At 36.3% G+C, this 21,399-nt stretch overlaps 1 protein-coding gene across 4 annotated transcripts in view; it reads right to left on the bottom strand.

Annotated features, from left to right (window-relative positions):
• Positions 1 to 786: 786 nt before the first annotated feature.
• The window catches only part of NBN (nibrin), a 56,660-nt gene continuing 36,047 nt past the window's right edge, over positions 787 to 21,399 (bottom strand). For all 4 annotated transcript variants that reach the window (XM_040261112.1, XM_040261114.1, XM_040261116.1 and 1 more), the window contains exons 10-16: positions 20,240 to 20,518; positions 17,707 to 18,151; positions 12,977 to 13,045; positions 11,617 to 11,772; positions 10,241 to 10,354; positions 2,293 to 2,342; positions 787 to 961 (exon numbers count right to left, since the gene is read on the bottom strand). In XM_040261112.1, the coding sequence (XP_040117046.1) occupies positions 931 to 961; positions 2,293 to 2,342; positions 10,241 to 10,354; positions 11,617 to 11,772; positions 12,977 to 13,045; positions 17,707 to 18,151; positions 20,240 to 20,518 (1,144 nt within the window). In that variant the 3' untranslated portion in view covers positions 787 to 930. The remainder of the gene's footprint in view (positions 962 to 2,292; positions 2,343 to 10,240; positions 10,355 to 11,616; positions 11,773 to 12,976; positions 13,046 to 17,706; positions 18,152 to 20,239; positions 20,519 to 21,399) is intronic.

Raw genomic sequence — 21,399 nt, 5'->3', positions numbered from 1 at the left:
ACCAACTATATCAGTCTTTAGAGTAGACAAAAAGAGTTTACCCTAATTAAAATGTACAGTGAAAGCTGTCTATATTAAAAAATTTGGAAAAACAAAGTTTTTCCTTACCATCTCCGTTTTAGGTAGAGAGAAGACAACCTTACCATTTCTACTTTTTAGATTAAAAAAACTAGGATTCTAAAAAGCTCAACTTTTTAGACTGTTACTGAATACCCAGTTTAGTAAGACCACCAAACAGGTCTTATCTCGTTTTAGGGAGATATATCCCCAAGCTTGATGACATTCTCCACAGTCATTTCCAATATTAGTATAATATGTGGGTGGCATCTTCAATTCTAGAATTCATTTCACTTGGGTTACTTCAGTTCAGGAAAGACTACAGCATAATGGAAAAGAAAAAATTATGAAAAGGAAAAATATTATGCTTTGATATTACTATAACCTTCCAATCCAGTCAATAAAAAAGGGTAAGGTATATAACACTGTATCATTTCTATAGGAAATTACTGAAAAATGATATGCATAGAAATTTGAATAGGCACTACAAATCTCTGTAAAGAAATGAGTATCATGGATTTTTTTCAGAGGCAAGGAAACAGACAGCCAGGACAGTGGTAGAAGGGAGCCTTTTTAAGCTTTTACCTTTTTATACTTTTAGAATTTTGAACTATGACTATATTAACTACTCAATAAGTTAAAATCACATTTAAAAATGAAAAAAAATTATAAAAGATGAGATGACAAAGACTAAAACAGAACAAACAATACTAATTTTCCCAAACAAAAGAAACTTGAGTTTTGGGCATTTTATTTAACAAATTTAAGCCATGAACTTAAATCTTCTATACATGATATGAATGTACTGCAGAGGAAACTTGAAGTAAATACTAAACAGGAAATGTTTTTCTGTGGCTTCTTCATAAAACCTTGTTATCTTCTCCTTTTAACATTAGGATTGTATCTGTAAAGAAAGAAACTGAGTCAAATGATATCTAGATAAATGATAGTGTTCCTTTCACAAGTTAAAAGGCTTTCAAAATATAGACGCACTTTGGCAAACAGAATGAGAATGCCAGTTTTATCCCTAGGATCAAATATTAAGCAAAGACATTTTTTACTGTAGTTTATACTTTTGATGTTGCTTTGATGATTATTTGGTAAAAGTAAAACATCATCAAAAATCCTATAAAAGCCTTAAAGTAATTAATGAAAACAATGGTTTAAAAATTAATACATGTTTTTATACTTCCTCCAGACTAGCTGCAAACAGATCTCTCCACTCCCACATTAAATTCTACCATTTGCCCAAAAGAGCATAATGAACCTAAAGTATAATTATGTTATAAAAGTCTTCTCCTATAGCAACTGAACAAATGTAGTTGGGCATCTGACTATACTAATGAAAATCAGCACTATTTGTCAACATTTTCATCAATGATTCATATATTCAATAATGAAATTAAAAATCAAATTGGCTATAAAACAGACTCAAAATTACAGTATTTCTTGGGAAAATGTTATTCCACCCTAGCCAGTATCTACCTACAATATTGTATTTTATGCATATTTGAGAGCTAATTATTATGAAGTTTGTTGGGGCTGCAAGAATGCTGAAAATGTTAAATCTGAATTAAATTATTATTACCCATTATAACTCCTCTAACCCTTTCACAAAAACCTGCTTTGAAACTCTAATCCAGCTTCTTATTTTCATGTCTGGTATTTTACTTATCTTATTTCAAACTCCATTCATTCATAATTCTTTCTACTCAGGGCTGAAAATCTCACAAATGTATCAGTCAAATTCACTCAGCTCAGGAACCTTCATTGTCTAAATGCTCCAAGGTGGTGGTGGTTTGGTTGCTAAGTTGTGTCTGACTCTTGCAACCCCATGGTCTGCAGCCCGCCAGGCTCCACTGTGCACGGCATTTCCCAGCAAGAATACTGGAGTGGGTTGCCATTTCCTTTTCCAGGGGATCTTCTAGACCCAGGGATCAAACTGCATCTCCTGCACCAGCAGGTGAAGTGTCTACCACTGAGCCACCAGGGAAGCCCAAAGGCCCATATTTTAAACATCTTGTGATACAGTACAAGTGAATTAAGCCCAAGCCTTTATCCAGTAGTAAACAGGTGCTCAAGTAGTTAAAAAAAATTAAAAACAAGACAAAATATTATTTAGGTGAAGGTACCAAGTGCCTAATTTTAAGGAAAGGGGTCGAAACATTTAAACTCTATCAACAGAACTAAGTGTTATATACAAAAATGCACAAGAAAGCTGAAATTAAACATTACCTAAAGAGGTCATCAGCAAGGGAGTCTTCTTTTGCATGCTGATTTTGAACCTGTCAAAATTAACATAATTTCAAAGATTTGCTCAATGACGAATATACCGTTAATGAAACTGCCATGCTGGTTGACTGCAGAGGTTAACAGCTGCCTGTTGCTCTAAGCCATGAGAAAATCACCATGGGAAAAGAATAAAAGCAAAATATAGCAATATAGCATAACCCAAATAAAAGTACATTGGGTTGATTCGCTGGGGTCGTCATACCCTGCTAAACTAAAGAAAAATAGTGTGGACCTTGGAATTTCCAGATCAGCCCAAGTTCAGAACGCTGCTTGTGTACATGCCAAGATGTTTTCCCAAGGCATATGCAGGTCTATGACCTCCAGTTAGGTGATAGCCCTTGTACAAAAAAATAACAAAGGTAGTTTAAAGTAATTAATAAAATGGGAGACATGACCGGGGACACAGGAGGCTGACTTCATGCAGTACAACAGATTCATTCTGTTGCCAAGACACGAAATGAACGTGATGGGGCTCCAAGGAACAGGGCTCTTGATCCAAGAGGTCTTGAGTCCCCTGGTCCTTTCTTTAAAACTTTCATTCTGTCTCTAGTTTCTTTTTCTCCAACTGTGCGTCGACCACTTTCGACCCTTACCTGCTGCGCCAGCTGCAGCAGCTGACCACATCCTGGAGGTCGCCAGTCCTCACCCATGGAACAGATCTGTTCCATTTTCCCTTCGTGCCAAGATCATTGCAGAAGTCCCCTAATCAAATTTCTCCAGCCAATCTCCTCTCAAAGGCAACCAGCACATATACTGCTAGTTTGTTAAGTTTTTAAACATTTTTTTCCAGCAAAACCCTTTTATTAAATGAAATGTCAATGTTTTGAGATCATACCACTGACAGAAGCCTGAGAGGGTAGTATTTACCCTGCCTTCAACCAAAGCAGCTCTTCAGTTAAAGAGGCTCTCCTCAGAGCCCCAAATCAGGCCTCAGAAACTGGTACTGAATTACCTCATCCACAAAATAATTTTACAAACAAACTCACCAAACTCCTAAAGCACCTTTGAGACTTAGGACGAGAATACCCTGAGCTGCATGCACCCTTCCTCAAGTCCAGCTGTGATCTTATTGTGTGCCATTCAAAACCGTTCAATGACTTCCCCAACCTACCAAAGAAAACACACACTCTTGAGTCTGACGACCCCTAAATGGCAAAGTTCTTCATGACCTGGCTCCATTCTACTTTCTCAATCACTTCTCACCCTCTTCTTCATGAACCCTATAAAGACAGATAAACTGAATCACACAAAAACAAAACACCACACATACCGCCCAACAAACATACTGGTCTCTCTCTGCTTTTGTTCATGATTCTTCCTCTATCTAGAAATTACTTCCTTTTCCTCCTCTTTCCAAAGCTGACCATCTTTCAAGGTGCATTTGCTCAATAATCATTTACTGCCTCCTATGTGTCAAGGAACATGTTCTTCACCTCTTTCACAATGGCTTTCTGAGTCTCTTCATTTAAAAACAAGTCTGACACTGCCATGATTGAAATGCATGACCAACAGGGACCTACTGTACCATGCACGGCACTCTGCTCAATGTGCTGTGGCAGCCTGGATGGGAGGGGACGGATACACACATGTGAAGGGACTCGGGCCTGAGCCCCTTCACAGTTTACCTGAAACTATCACAACATTGTTAACCAGCTATGCCCCAATACAAAATAAATAACTTAAAAACGTAATAAAAACAAGTCTGATATGAAGAACTCCCACAAAACTTTACCTATGTGACTCCTAGATTCGTATTCATTTCTACCTGTTATAATTATTTGTATCACGTCTCCACTAAAGAAGTCTAAGTTCACTGAATGCAGATACTGTTTGTTTACTATAAATAATTTACATTTATATATTTCTAGATACTATCTTAAAACTATTTCTAAGAAAAACTCACTTAATCTTCATATAACTTCATCACTGTTTTACACTTTTATCCCAATTTTAACCAATAAGGAACAGAGACTCAGGTTAAGAAAAATCAGAAAACTGTCATATGGAAGAACTGGGACTGACCAGGTCTACTTGAATAAGAGCACCAGCTTATACTTGCAGGATTCAAACTTACCAGAATGATTTCCTATTTATCAAATGAAATGTCAAAATGAAATTACATCTTTTTACACTGCCTAATAAGTAGAGCAGAACACAAATGGAAGACACAAATAGATGGAGAAATATACCATGCTCTTGGATTGTAAAAATCTATATTGTGAGATTAGATACTTTTGGTAATACCAAAATGAGTATTACCCAAAGTAATTACCCATTCAATGCAATCCCTATCAAACAACCAACAGTATTTTTCACAGAACTAGAACAAATAATTTCACAATTTGTATGGAAACACAAAAGACTCTGGAGAGCCAAGGCAATCTTGAGGAAGAACAGAACTACAGCAATCAACTGTCCTGACTTCAGACTATCCTACAAAGCTACGGTCACCAAGACAGTACAGTATTGGTACAAAGACAGAAATACAGACTACGGGAGCAAAACGGAAAGTCCAGAGATAAGTCCACAAACCTATGGACACCTTATCTTTGACAAAGGAGGCAAAAATAAACAATAGAGAAAAGACAGTCTCTTCAACAAGTGGTGATGGGAAAACTGGTGAACTATGTAAAAGAATGAAACTAGAACACTTTCTAACAGCATACACAAAAATAAACTCAGATGGATTAAAGATCTAAGTGTAAGACCAGAAACCATGCAGAATACTCTGACATAAATCACAGCAACATCCTCTATGACCCACCTCCTAGAGTAATGGAAATAAAAACAAAAATAAGCAAATGGGACCTACTTAAAAGCTTTTGCACAATGAAGAAAACTATAAGCAAAGTGAAAAGACAGCCCTCAAAAAAGGAGAAAATAATAGCAAAAGAAACAACTAACAAAGAATTAATCCCCAAAATGTACAAGCAGCTCATACAGCTCAATACCAGAAAAACAACCTAATCAAAAAGTGGGCAAAAGACCTAAACAGCTATTTCTCCAAAGAAGACATACAGATGGCTAATAAACACATGAAAAGATGCTCAATATCACTCATTATTAGAGAAATGAAAATCTAAACTACAATGAGGTATCATCTCACACTGGTCAGAATGCCCATCATCAAAAGGTCTACAAACAATAATGCTGGAGAGGGTGTGGAGAAAAGGGAATCATTTTACACTGTTGGTGGGAATGCAAACTGATACAGCCACTATGGAGAAGTGTGGAGATTCCTTAAAAAAACTGAATAGAAATGCCATACAATCCAGCAATCCCACTGCTGGGCATATACCCCATGGAAACCAGAATTGAAAGAGACACATGTACCCAAATGTTCATTGCTGTACTATTTATAATAATTAGGAGATGGAACCAACCTAGATGTCCACTGACAGATGAATGGATAAGGAAGTTGTGGTACATACACACAGTGGAATATTACTCAGCTATAAAAAGGAATGCACTTGAGTCAGTTCTAATGAGATGGATGACTCTGGAACCTATTATAGAGTGAAGTAAGTCAGAAAGAGAAAGACAAATACTGTATATTAACTCCTATATATGGAACTTAGAAGATCCTACATGCAGGGCAGCAAAGGAGACACAGATATAAAGAACACTTTTGGACTCAGTGGGAGAAGGCAAGGGTGGGATGATGTGAAAGAAGAGTACTGAAACATGTACATTACCATGTGTAAAAGAGATGACCAGTGTCCATGCATGAAGCAGGGCACCCAAAGTCAGTGCTCTGGGACAACCCAGAGGGACAGGGTGGGAAGGGAGGTGGAGGGGGGGGTTTACGATGCGGGTGACATATGTATACCTATGGCCAATTCACGTTGATGTATGGCAAAAACCATCATAATATTGTAATGTAATTATCATCTGATTAAAATAAATTAAAAAAGAAAAATCAGCTTTATCTTGTATATCTCAGTAAAATTATTAAGTAAAATAGTGTTAAAAAACAGAAGTAAATGGCATTTCTATTACTGGCATTTTTCAGTGGCTTGGGAGAACTACATGATCACAGTCTTTCAAAATCAAAATCAGGTTGGGTAGAATTCAAAGAGTTATTATGTTTAATGCACAGAATGAAAATATCCTATATTCAAAGAGAGTATGGGAACTAAGTGATTGTGAAAACTAAGACTGGTCTGCAGTAAAAGAAGAGAAAGAAGGACTTAAAAAAACAAAAGGCAGGGAACACAGAAGAGTAGCTAGAGCAAGCACAGGGAAATGAGACATCAAGACAGTAGCACATGTGTACAGGAGCTGTAGCAGAAGAACAAAGTCAACTCTATTATCTTAGAGAGCAAACTCTACTTAGAGTGCCTGAAATTGCTCTAGAACAAAAAGGAGATTTGGCAGAATAAATCTAGAACACAGTCTCTCTACTAATGCTAATGAAATAAAAGAAACAAGTCAGCAGCTGCACCATCATTCTCTCAGCTTCACCCCATTCAAGAACAAATAACACTCACCAGTTATAAACTAACCAAGATGTAGCAATGGCGCCCCACTCCAGAACTCTTGCCTGGAAAATCCATGGATGGAGGAGCCTGGTGGGCTGCAGTCCATGGGGTCGCTAAGAGTCGGACACAACTGAGCGACTTCCCTTTCACTTTTCACTTTCATGCGTTGTTGAAGGAAATGGCCACCCACTCGTGTTCTTGCCTGAAGAATCCCAGGGATGTGGGAGCCTGGTGGGCTGCCGTCTATGGGGTCACACAGAGTCGGACACGACTGAAGGGACTTAGCAGCAGCAGCAGCAGCAGCAACAGCAAGATGTAGACTTCAAAACCGTGGCCGTGCAAAGAACCCAAAGACTAATGCAACTGATTCCTAACGCTCCTCCAACTCATTAAAAGGTGCTACAGAACTGTCTAAACCTGAGAATTCTTACTAATACTACAAATTTGGGAAAGAGCAGTCTGAGTAGGAAAGAGAAAACAACTCCTGGTGGACTGCTGGGAGGGGCTAATGGCACAGAGAGGTGAGTCAGTAAGACTGGCACTGACCAAAGACAGGCTCCAGGCACCCCTGACAGAGCAGGCAAGAAACCAGAAACTCCAGGTTATTCTCTTCTGGGAGGAGAGACACTCCCTGGTACATATTTAATTCCATTCCCAGAAAGGGCAGCACACAGCTTTACCTGACCACCCCACCACCCCACGTCACTTCAGTGTTTTCAGGCAACAGCAAGTAGATGGGCCATGCTACGTGCCTTTGACTGAATACATTGCCATACTGACAAGTATGGATGCACTAGGGTAGGAGTGATTTTCTGCCTCAAACTGCTTCCTTTTTAAATAATTTTATTTATTTATTTAGGCTGTGCTGGGTCTTCACTGCTACGCAGACTTTTCTCTAGTTGCAGCAAGTGGGGGCTTCTCACCGAGGTGGCTTCTCCCATTGTGGAGCATGGGCTCGAGGGGGTGTGGGCTCAGGAGTTGCGGCTCCGAGGCTCCAGAGCACGGGCTCAGTACTTGTGGCTCACCGGCTTAGCTGCTTGGCAGCATGTGGGATCTTCCCACATCAGGGATCGAACCCATGTCTCCCACACTGGCAGGCGAATTCTCTACCACTGAGCCACCAGGGAAGCCCCAAACTGGTTTTAGAACGTAATCCCTGCATAAGACGTCACACGCTGTGTCACACATCAAACAATATCTGGACAGGTCTTTTAATAGCAGCAAAATTAAAGAAAACAGCAAAGCCACTTCACATCCAGATGGGGGGAGAAAAGACTAGAACAGAACATGCCAAAGACAGTTAAAGAACCTGGTCTGCAAGAAATAATAACCCATAAATAAAAGATACATAAAATTAATAAAATCATGAAAGCAATAAAATAACAAGTTAAATGATAGGAAAACACAATGAAATGAAATGGGAATGAATGTTAAGTAAACAAACTGAAACTATAATGACACCATTTCAGAATTAAGAAATGAGAAATAGCTAACATGGTTTCCACTATTATAAATGTTGTATAAAGTAATATCTTCTATAATTCTCACAAAAAGCCTGTGAAATGTAGGTACTATTTTTGTTCCCATTCTGCATAGGAGGAAACACAGGAATAATAAAATAATAATAATGTTTAAATGGGTAATTAGGATTTTAATTATTTCTAATTAGGTAAAATGAAGGCAAGATCATATAACACAGCTAGTGAGGAACAGAACCGATACAACTGAAATTTTAACTTCTGATATAGTTAAAGAGCTTAAAGAAAACAACAATGAACGTAGAATAATGGATGTGAAGCAGAAAGATGATTTAATAAAGGAGAGTAATGTCTTAAGTGTAGTAATCCCAGCAAATATAAAAATATCTTTAAGGAGGTAATAGAAAAGTTCCTTGAAATAAAAAAGAACTGTATCTACAAATCAAAATCGCATACTGTGTTGCAGGAAAAAAGAAGGAAGAATGATCAATACTGAGATATATTCTGATTATTACTGACTTTCAGACCTGAGAAGAAATATGGTAGACATGCAAGTCACCTAAAAAGGGGGAAAAGGGCCCTGGCATGAGGTAGGGGTGTGGAAATACAAATGCCCACTGCTGGGCATATATACACCAAGGAAACCAGAATTGAAAGAGACACATGTACCCCAATGTTCATCGCAGCACTGTTTATAATAACCAGGACCTGGAAGGAACCTAGATGTCTATCAACAGATGAATGGATAAGAAAGCTGTGGTACATATACACAATGGAGTATTACTCAGCCATTAAAAAAAAATACATTTGAATCAGTTCTAATGAGGTGGATGAAACTGGAGCCTATTATACAGAGTGAAGTAAGCCAGAAAGAAAAACACCAAGACAGTATACCAATGCATATATATGGAATTTAGAAAGATGGTAATGATAACCCTGTACGTGAGACAGCAAAAGAGACACAGATGTATAGAACAGTCTTTTGGACTCTGTGGGAGAGGGCGAGGGTGGGATGATTTGGGAGAATGGCATTGAAACATGTATATTATCCTATGTGAAACGAATCGCCAGTCCAGGTTGGATGTATGATACAGGATGCTCGGGGCTGGTGCACTCAGATGACCCAGAGGGATGGGATGGGGAGGGAGGTGGGAGGGGGCTGCAGGATGGGGAACACATGTACACACATGGCAGATTCATATCAATGTATGGCAAAACCAACAGAATATTGTAAAGTAATTAGCCTCCAATTAAAATAAATAAATTTATATTAAAAAAAAAAGAATATACACTAGGGACTCACAACACCCAGAAAGTAAAGGAAGCATATTTTTGTATTCTCTGAGTTCTCATTAGAGTTTATAAACACTTGCAGCTGATTATCTGTAAAACAGTGGGTTTTTGGAAACCACATCCTAACATGGAGAGCTGTATAGCTGTTCATATTTTCCCAAAAGAGCAATTTTATAACTGAGGTTTGGGTTCCTGAGGCATAGGCAGCAAATTAGTTGCACATATGATCAGTAAATTTAGAAGTCCCTTAAGAAGTGTTATGAAGGTGAAGGTAAAGTCGCTCAGTCGTGTCCGACTCTGCGACCCCATGGACTGTAACCTACCAGGCTTCTCCGTCCATGGGATTCTCCAGGCAAGAATACTGGAGTGGATTGCTATTTCCTTCTCCAAGGGATCTTCCCAACCCAGGGATCAAACCTGGGTCTTCCTCATTGGAGGCAGATGCTTTAACCTCTGAGCCACCAGGGAAGCCCACGGAAAGGTGCAAATTAATCTTAATGGTCTGTAACTCAGGAATTTTTCTGAATGAATAACCTTAGGTCACTTATCTTAAGTTTGGTTTTTAAGAAGAATTTGCTCTAAGGAAATCACAAGGGATCAAATAATCAAACAAGTTACTGAGTCTGGGTTCCTACTAACCTCCATCTCCTGCCTCAACCACTCTTCTAATTCTGTATTCTTTCGAGCATGATGAGCTATTAGATCTGATCCTCCAATGATGTGTGGAAGTTTTCCTGCTCCAGGAAACGTGACCTGTAAAACAGTAAACCTTGTTAAATGCACTAAAAAATTAAGACAATCATATTTTTTAAAAAACAAAAAACCTTCAAAACACAAAGACTGTAAATAACATATAAGTACTAAACATATTTATATCCCATAAATGAAAATGAGTGAAAGAGGGAAGAAGCTGAGTCATTTCATTGATTTGAGTATATACAGAAAAATTCAGACAAATCCTTTCATTAGAGGCAATCCCGTTAAACTTCTTTTAGTATAAAAATTTAATTTCTTTTAGTCTCAAAAAATTTCCTTGGCCAAGGATATTAATATTTTTAAGGGTTTTAAATTTTTCCAAACTATTTTCCAGAAGTTTATACTACTTTATACTTTCACCACTCCTGTGCCAGCAGTGAATATTATATTGCTTTTTATGTGGTTAACCTCATTAATTAAAAATTTAGTATGTCTTTTGCATTTTATTTAATGAGATCATGTAATATGATATTGAACGCAAATGCCCCTGTGCTATTCGCATGGGGTGGAAAATAAGCGGGAGTTATTTCCCACTGTCCACTCTAAGTAGAAGAGATTCTTCCTGTTAAATGGTGTTCAGAACACTTTAATAATATGATAATACTCTAAATGGGTCTAAAGTCATAGGCAGAAAACTAATGTTAATAGTAGCTCACATTTGAGAGGAAAAAGCTACAAACACCCTGTAGTCATAGCAAAAATCATACAGATCATGTTCTAGAGAAAAGCAGTCTTTCACAGAAATCACTTTTGAAAAAATTACTATATTCTGATCAAATGCATAAGCAAAACCTAGCAGGTCAATAGTAGTATGGAGCAAGAAACAAACACCCTAGAATAGACAGCAAAAAGAATACAGATAGGGTGAGAAATATTCTTTCAGCACTCCATGCTTTCACTGCTGAGGACACAGGTTTGATTCTTAGTTGGATACTAAGATCCTGTAAGCTGCATTGAGCAACCACAAGATGACCAAAACAAAAAAGAAAGAAAAAGAACTAGGAGGACCCTAGCCAAAAGCCTGCTGTGTAAGGTAGAAAAAAAATGGGTAAACAGCATCCTTTAAAGAATTCAACCTTAATAAAGTTTTATATATTAATTTAAGTGGCAGGGTATGTATTTACTAGAGTAACTTTTAACTGTTTTAAGCAGAAGAAATAGCATCAGTTTTCAACATAAATCACTTTTATTACTATTTAGTATATTTCTAAAAACATTTCAAACACTGCACTCTTGTTGCATTTTAAAGGAATACATACCTTTTTGAATTTCTTGAAATTCTTTAGTTCACCATAATCATTATTCACACTGAATGCATTTCTGGAGGTGGAATTACAAACCACCAGTGATCGAAATTCAGTCAGTAACACTTTCTTTGGAAGCATCTCATCACCATCCTGAAGTTCACCATTGTTCTTAAACAGTGTTAAGATGGATAAAATAAGAAGGAAAAGGAAAATTACTTGTCACTTAAAGAACTTCTAGAAAAAAGTTCAAATATCTGAAAAAACAGTAAAATTTTTTAAAAAAAAGGTTTATTTCTAACATCTGAACTTTGTATGAAATCAAATCTTATCTATTTCAAAACCAGAAAAATTACTCAAGTAGTATTTCTGACTCTAACTTCAGAAACATTTATAACATACTCATGTATGACAAAAGACTAAAAAGCCATAAAATATTTGAAATTTAATAGCATCTTCTAGTAAAAACCATCCCAATAAACAATTTATCTTCCTGTATATATTTTCTTGGCAAGAAACAGTTTGCTTCTTTTCATTAAAACCATACACTGAGATTATTATATAATCCATTCTACAAGTTATCTGTACTAAAGTTTTCTTGATTTTCAATAATGTATGTTTTTTATTAGTTTGGACACCTCAAAAAACTCAACCACTAATTCTGGGCACACCACCTCATTAACTGAAAGCCACTTTTAAAATTCCAGATTAACAGTTATTTAACCAGTGTGAAGATTCCTTTTTGTTGCTGGAAGAGACTCTTTGTATCATTTACTATTAACTAAGTACCTACATATACACGTTCTTATAGCTGCCCAAGGCTGACCATCTTAGTTTTTTAAACTGCTTAACTATATATCCATTTGCAATCTGCTAACAGGACTAAGATAAAGACAGTCAGGGAGAGATGAAAAAACAGAAAAATCAAAAGAAAAGGTTCATGTGACAGTGACAGAATATAATCAGGAACTCTAATAAAATAACAATAGCCTAATATTTTTGTAGTTTGTTCTAGAGTTTACAAATATTTCATATCCATTACTCTATTTTATATAAACAACAACGCTATTGTAGAAATATCAATTGTTTTTATAAACAAAAGACCTGAAGTTCGTAAATGTGAAAATGACCTATTAAAGGTCTCATATCTACGGAGTAGAGGGCAGAGAATTACACTCAGGCTTTCTCCACATTCTTTTTGCTATAAAATGTTTATAATATGATCTGTCCATTTCCAGAGGAAGTATAATTATGAAATAGACCAAAATTATAGAAACAGAATCAGTTTTAATCCTAAGAATGAAGACTCATAAAAAAATCAATGAAGTGACAGTCAATATAAGTCAAATCTTTATAAAATTAAAAAATTCCTCACAGATAGTTCTTTAGTTGACCAGAGTGATTCTTTCTTGAGCTCACACTTCTTCTCAATTTCATTTTCTTGCTAAAGAAATAAAAAATATTGTTCATAAGAGTTACAAGATGGAACCTTTCTGAAAACCTTAGAGATTATCCATGTTCTTGATCTATGGTTTTCAAGTATCTTTCCTAGAGAAACTATGAGATGAGAATAGAAATATATTTAGAAAAAGACTGTAGGAGGAGTTATAAGAGTAAAGAACTGGAAGCCATCTAAGTTCATATAAGTTATATAAAGAGTATAATATGAGAAATGATCATAATATAAAGGAATTACAATGGCTATAAAATGGCATTAACATTTGAGTCCAATTTGAAAAATAAGGTTTAAAAAAGAAAATACCAAAATATTAACTGTGGTTATCTACAGAAGATAGGATTATCAACAAATTATTTTTATTTTTCATATTTCTACATGATTGTGTATTACTTTTATAGTTAAAAAATTTTAAGGAAGTCTATCTAAATTTATTTAGAATTGAATGTTAAATATCCTTAATCCAGGAAAAGTTATTTTAATTGTTCAAGGTATTTATCTATAAAAAAAGAGACTACCTTGCATAAAATCATACTATCCTTCATATTCATATATCCAGCTCACATACTAGATAAAAGTACATTACACAGATAGCTTTCTAATACTTTCAATAAAAACTACAATCCCTTTGGATACAATAGGGGGGCATATCATTTTACATCAAAATTTCAATGATTCAGTAATAAAAATGCAGAAAAATGTTAATAATAAGTTGGAAAGAAAAAGCAAAATGTACTCTGAGCTTGCTTAGAGACTAAAGAAATTAATGTTATTTATCAGTAGTAAGATTAAAAATGTCTATGCCAAGGCTACCATATACCCTTTAATTGAGTATTTTCACATACATCACCCACTATAAGTTGTTACCACAATCACATTTTAACCCTCTACCTATTTTTCCCCATTCTGTCTTACTCCCTCAAACTTGCTCATCCCCTTGAGCAAGTTTTTATTTCCTATCTCAGAGAATCACACTATGAAACCATACCCAGAGCCTTGGTCTGTAAGCTTGGGAATTTTCCAATACTTTTCCCTCTCTCCTCATTTCTCTTATTAAGTCAATCACTATGTCCTAGAGACTCTACCTCCTGAAGTCCTATCAAACTTATCCTCTCAGACTGCCTTTCATGTTAGCACGCCCAATGTCTAGAATGAATGAGTGGCATTCTGAGAAAGCTGACAAAGGGAAAGCGGAAAGAATAGGCTCAACCAAGGATTTCTGTCCCAGTCGTTCAAACCTAGATAAGCCAGCTTGGCAAGTTACATAACTCCTATTGTCAGTTTCCAAATCTGTTCAGTGTGTACAGTACTACCTCAGTGTACACTGCTGTAGACAGTATGATGGTATCCAGTAAATGACAGGTACAACTGCCGGGCTCTCAAAGATGCTATAGGCTTCACTGGTGGCTCAGACAGTAAAGAATTCGCCTGCAATGTGGGAGACCTAGGTTTGATCCCTGGGTTGGGAAGGTCCCCTGGAGGAGGAGGGCATGGCAACCCACTCCAGTATTCCTGCCTGAAGAATCCCCATGGACAGAGGAGCCTTGTGGGCTCCCGTCTATGGTGTCACAGAGTCAGACACGATTGAGTGATTAAGCATACAAAAAGAGAAGAAGAAACCTTAATTCAAAATAGAAGGGTAGAAAACAGGTGAAGAAGAGATTTCTGTAGACAGCGGGTGCTGTTAGGAGGTATGTTAACAAGGATGTGGAGTCATGTTGGCATTTTATGAAGACTGGAGAATTGAAAGCAAAGCCAAGATTGGCACAGCTGTCATTCACATAAGGATAAACCCCTAACAGAGGTGTCTAGCCAGTAGCTTTCTATTTTAGCTTATAGGAAATCTTACAGACATGCTAGAATCCATATTTAATCCCCAAACAGAAAAATGATAGTTCTAATATCAATGTATTTTAGAAAACATCCTTCTGATATACAGCTAAGGAATCTAATGCCAGAGAAAAGTATCATAATTTTGCCTTCTTGAGCTTCCCTGGTGGCTTGGTGGTGAAGAACCTGCCTGCAATGCAGGAGATGCGGCAGGAGCTGCAGGTTCAACTCCTGGGTTGGGAAGAGCCCCTGGAGAAAAAAATGGCAACCCATTCTAGTATTCTCGCCTGGATTTCCTTTTTCAAAAAAGTTTTAAAAAATTATCTTATATTGAAAGCAAAAATGCTTTTGTTAACAAGGTTCTTACTACAAAACTGTAAATATAGTGATTTAACTTTAGTATTTCCAGAAGCATGTCACAATCAAATCGCTACTCACTCTCCAAAAGTATGCTACAACATATTTATGTTGCACTATGTTTTTATTCAGAATGTCATGAATTCTTAAAAAAAAAAAAAAAAAAGGACAAAGGAAATCATGCTGTAGAATCATAGAGCAAAATAAAGTAATTACATTCCCTGGTATCATTATACAGCATATAAACCTAGGCATTAAATGAAAGGTCTTTCCAGGTCCCAAAAATACTGTTTAATGGTTCTCATACCACTGGAGGGTATATGGTGCTCACTTCTTGTCTCTCCCACTCTGTCCCCTAATGCCCAGTTCCTTGGGTGACATGAGCCTTGGGAGAATGTGTGGTCAAAGCAGGTCATAGGAATTAATTAGCAGACAGGATTGATCAAAGTATTCTGTGAGTACAACTACAACTCTGTCAGACAGAGCTGTGGTACTGCCGAGTGGTGGACCCATCTGCAAAAGAATTTAAGAAAAAGACATCTTTATAAAGGGATATAAATTTATTAAATTTAGGACATCATCCCTTGGATTTCATCAACTGCCATATTAAATCAACTTAATTCTCCACTACAATGGAAACTGCTACAGAAGTGACTTGTAAGATATATAAACCGCTTGGTTCAATTAATCTTTTCTGTCATGTGACAACTAATCTTAAAACTTCGATAATAAAGGACTTGTCTGTCTCTTAAGTTCTCAGTCTTGCTAACAGATATCTCAGTATCCATTCTCTTTCTCCCTTATTAATATAACTTTTATATTAATTAAGGGACAGTGTTGTCCTAAGTGATGTACTAAGTTTAAAGCATTTTCCAGACCCTCTTGGAGATTGCGGGTTAGGGCTGGGGTTGGCAAAGACCATAACTAAATCCTGGCCAACAACCAAAGTTGTCAAGTGGGGCTGCTGAGAAAGCTCCTTAGAATGGACTCAAGCGGAAAGCCCTTTACCCTGTTTCCTTTCCACCTTCCTCTTCCTCCCAGGCAAGCTGACCTGATGGCCAGAGGTGCCATCTCATGGAGCAGAAAGACAGACACCTAGGAAATTAATACCAGCAACCATCAAGCAGCTTTGGTTACCTACCTCTGGGCATCTTCTATAGGAAAAAAAGATAAATAACCCTATCTTATTTAAGCCACTGACCTTAGAATTTTTAAAGACAGCAAAGGAATTCTTAACTAACACAATGCAGGAATTTTTTCTGGAAAGAAAACTGGACATGCTGAATCAGGATCTCTGGGCCTTTGGTCTGGGAATCCTTATTTTTAAAAGCTCACCAGGTAATTCTGATGCACTGGTCCAAAGAGGGTATTAAGTATTCACTCATAAGAAGTAATAAACAATGAGGACTTTTTCCTTCATATGAAGATACCAGTGTATAGGCTAAGTGAAGTGAAAGTCACTCAGTCGTGTCCAACTCTTTGTGACCCCATGTACTATACAGTCCACGGAATTCTCCAGGCCAGAATACTGGAGTGGGTGGCCGTTCTCTTCTCCAGGGTATAGGCTAAACAGGACATAGATTCTGATTCTTCAATAATAGTTATAGATTTATATAGTGCTTGATACACACTAGGTTCTCATCCTCACTCACTCGTGTCTGACTCTACAACCCCATGAACTGTAGCCCACCAGGCTTCTCTGTCCATGGAACTTTCCAGGCAAGAGTACTGGAGTAGGTTGCCATTTCCTACTCTAGAGGATGTTCCTGACCCAGGGATCGAATCCGCACCTCCGGCATTTGGCAGGCAGATTCTTTACCACTGCACTACGCGGAAATCTTCAGATTCTCAACAAACGCTTATCACATCCTTGCAACTGTGCTCTCACCTAATGCGGTAACTAATCTACAAATAGTAGGCTACTTAATAATGCATAAAATATGAAATAATCTAAAAAGTAATCTTTGTTGTCTTAGAACAAAGTGAGTAAAACAAATTACCAATATTCATGAAAAGACAGAACATTAAAGATAAAAATGAAAATTAAAAATCTCTAATGCTGTTACACATGCTCTATCTTAAAATTTTATTTAAGTAGATACTTTGTTTTGCTAACTTTCTTCATCTTTCAGTGCCTGTTTACTCTATTAAAGCACCTCCTATACTTAACATCATGGCCAAATGTCTGATGTAATAAAACAGTACAGCCTGGAAATCTATTAAAACAATCATGAATAACAATTAAAGTTGTTGTCATCTATTATGAATAGTCAAAGAATCATTGTATTTTTAACATTTATCAACCAACAAACTCTTATACTTAATACGGGGTATAGAAGATTCTAATTTTTTCTCCCAAATAAACAGGAGTACTGCTCATTCTGTCAATACAAACATCTAAAGTACTTTTTAACATTCCAAGTTCCTATTTGCAATACTTCTCAATAAATAATGTTACTTACAGATATTTTGTTACTTTCTGGTATTGTTTCATCATTAAAAGTGGCATTTGTTTCTATATCCAATCGTGGCCTTTTTCTAACACTGGTGTCTTCCTCTTGTTTTTGACCTTTCACTTCGCTTTCTAACCCTAAGTCTGGATCCTTGAATAACTGTTCCAATACTTCCTCTTCTATGGCTAAATCATCAACTTCTTTTCTTTTTCCTGATTTTAGTTTTTCTGTAAAAAGAGACTTATTGGCATAATTTTTCACAGTAGGTTTTAAATTGGTATCTGCATATGAATTATCTGGGTTTTTTTCCACAAGCACATTCTGAGATAGGTGCTCATCCTTAATTTTCCTTATTGAGGATGTAGTTGGTTGTGTTTGTTCTAAAAGAGAACAAGATATTTCCATTCTTGCCGATTTGGATAAAGACATTTCTTGATTTTCTTCATCCCTTTCCCTTGGGTTCAAAAAATGAGAGAAGAAAACAAAAACAGAAAATGAGCACAGCTAAGTAATTTTTTAGTTTGGCAATACTCACCCCCTTCTTCATTTAATTGACAATATTCCTGGTTTTAATGATTAACTACCTCACCAGAAATAAAAAAAAGTAGACATCTGAAAAGAGTACATAATTCATGCACACTTGATTGTTTCGATAGGACTGATCAATCCCATAGCTTAAATAACAGAGAGGTGTTTATCTTCTTTTTTAAAAGTTGCAATAGTTGATTAATCAGTGTTATGGAAAAGGTAGAAGAATATAAAATACAAAAGACTTGTCAGGAAAAAAACAGCTTACTTTGTAATGTAGGGAACTTGTGAGCAAGGAAAAATTACCCTGGGACTAAAACCTGTTCAGTTCATGAGAGCCAGATTCAAGTTGAAGTGGCTAAATTCAGAATACAGTGTAAGACTATATATGTGAATATATGACTAAGTATATTCTATATAATACTGTATCATTCACTCAGTAAGTGCTGAATACTTAGCTCATTTAAATGGTACTGAGGCCCACAGAGGACACACAAACGGGGTCTCTGCTCTCAAGTTTACAATATGCATGTTGAACTGGAACAGTTAAGAGTGATACCTTAATGAATCTAAACTAATGTCGGGGTCCGGATAAACCAACCAAGAGGTTTTTGTAATAATTCAAATAATCAGAGTTTGAATTCAAAAGATAGCAACACAAACAGATGGAAAGACAGATAATTATAAGACAATTAAAATAAGAATCAGCACTACTGTTTTGGGGAGGCAGAGCAGAAATGGTCAAAGATGTTGACACAGTTAACTGCTAACAAAATTACATATACAGTGCAATGACAGGGGTGAAAAAGTTTTACACCTATGATTAGGGAAAAAAGCAGATTTCTGTGGAAAAGTAGGAGTGATATACTACTAAGTCAGGACCAAATATACTGACCATTTATAACCTGAAATGAAACATACATAGTAGGAAGAAAAGAAGTCCTCAATGGGAGCAAAGTCAGAGAGGCAAAAAAAAAAAAAAAAAAAAAAAACCTGGGACACTACCACAAAAAAGCAAGAAGAAATCACAAGGAGAACAAAGGATGAAGAGTTGAGCGTTACCAAAAGGCCACTAGAGGTGTGAAGTGTGTCAGTGATTACTTTCAAGGATGTCAGGTTGTGATGAAACACTGTTAGTTAAGAAATATTTCATATAGAAATAGGAACAATAATGTCCTCTTGTAAGTTTAACAGTGAATTTAAAAGATAAACAGCAGTAGCTTCAGGAAGAAGTCAAGTCAAGGGAAGGTTTTAAAAACTAAAAGTGAGACAGTCTTTGAATATAGAAGAAAAGGACCTAGAATAAGATACTAAAGGTGCTAGAAATTAAGAATAAATGAGGAAGCATGGTCCTAGAGGAAATGAGAGACCTAACCAATGGAAACAGGTAGGTCAGAAAAACTCAGGTATGGGAAAGCTTCTCAGGAAAGGAAACAGCAGAAGGAAAAAAATGAAAGAAAATCTATCTAATGAACTTAGTGACTCTTGAGAATCCCTTGGACTGCAAGGAGATCAACCAGTCAATCGTAAAGGAAATCAATACTGAATATTCATTAGAAGGACTGATGCTGAAGCTGAAGCTCTACTACTTTGGCCACCTGATGCAAAGAGCCAACTCATTAGTAAAGACCCTGATGCTGGGAAAGACTGAAGGTAGGAGGAGAAGGGGATGACAGAGGATGAGATGGTTGGATGACATCACTGACTCAGTGGACATGAATTTGAGCAAACTCCAGGAGATGGTGAAGGACAGGGAAGCCTGGCATGCTGCAGTCCATGGGGTTGCAAAGAGTCGGACACCACTGAGCAGCTGAACAATAGCAGCAGAAATGAACTTAGGTAAGAAGGCAATGTGGACATTTCTGAGAGGGAATAAGCTCAAAGGGCCACAGCTTTCTACACAGAAATACTACACAGCATACTTACACAGAATATGAACTTAGTACCATTTTACCATCATAAAACAAGTATTAATATTTTTAGAGGCACAAAGCACTATTATTAAAAATTATACCTTTTTTTGGGAGAGGTAAGCGGCTGAAAATAGTCTTTGATGGAGTTGGTTTGCTGATGCTGAGAAGGCCAACCTCTACTTTTATTTACATGTGGGAATTTAGTCGGTGAAAGCTGATAGTTTGGGATTTTCATCCTAACCAGAGTATTTGACACTATATTATTATTAGAGCTTATTTTGTGGGGTTTCTTCACAGTGGACGTTTCTTGTGAAAGTATTCGACATTTTGGTTCCATTCCAAATATTTTGATTTCTTTTGGTCTTTCACTCAAATCCATACTGCAGCAAAAGAAAAGAATGTATGGTAAACAAATTTACAGCAATTTTTATCCAGAAACAAAGTCCTTTAGTAGCACTAATATAATACAGCTTTAGAATATAGTTGTCTTGAAATAACTGTTTATTCAATATATTTTATAATATATTGTTCAAGAAAGCAGCTCCTTTGACATCAAAGCTCCCTGAAGATAGATGATATCCTTCTCTCCATCCCCTATAGCACATACTGTCAGGCATGCTCTATAAAAAAACTGCTAAACACACATAAAATAATAACCCTGTATCTTATTATAAATTAAACCATCATATTCCTAAGTGTTTCTTGCTTTATTTAAAATTTTTAGATTACTTGCATGTAAGAAAAAAAATGATAAAAACTAGAAATTCAGAAAAAGAACAGAAAGTAATTCCATTAGTAAATATAATGTGGTATTTCAATCACTTTCAGTGAACGGAAATGGTGACATTCCAACCAAAAGGCAGTCTAGATTAACAGAACTCTAGATTAACAGAAAAATATTTTAAACCCACACATAAACACACAGCTCTACAATGTATAGTTAAATATATATTATCTTTGCTATTCTTATGGTTTTTTTGCCATTCTTATTTTACAAAAAACCGAGTTGTCATTCAACTGACTTTCAAAAAATTAATAGTTTCTCTTTTAAAAGTTAAACACAGTTTCAATACAAAACATAGGTACAGTGAAAATGTAGTTATGATATAATATAGTGCTACCATAAGTATCTTTCAATATGAATAATTCATTATGGATTTAAAATAGTGTCTTAAGTAAAAAAATGCCATAGGATACTTATGAGCTACCCCTGCTTTCCAAAAAAATTAAAAAACAATTTTAAAAAAGCCTCTTTACATAG

The sequence above is a fragment of the Oryx dammah genome, unplaced genomic scaffold (genome assembly GCF_014754425.2).
Source record: "Oryx dammah isolate SB20612 unplaced genomic scaffold, SCBI_Odam_1.1 HiC_scaffold_19, whole genome shotgun sequence".
In the NCBI taxonomy this organism is placed as follows: Eukaryota; Metazoa; Chordata; class Mammalia; order Artiodactyla; family Bovidae; genus Oryx; species Oryx dammah.
The sequence above is the reverse complement of the archived record's forward strand: the minus strand, read 5'-3'. Positions and strand labels throughout refer to the sequence as shown.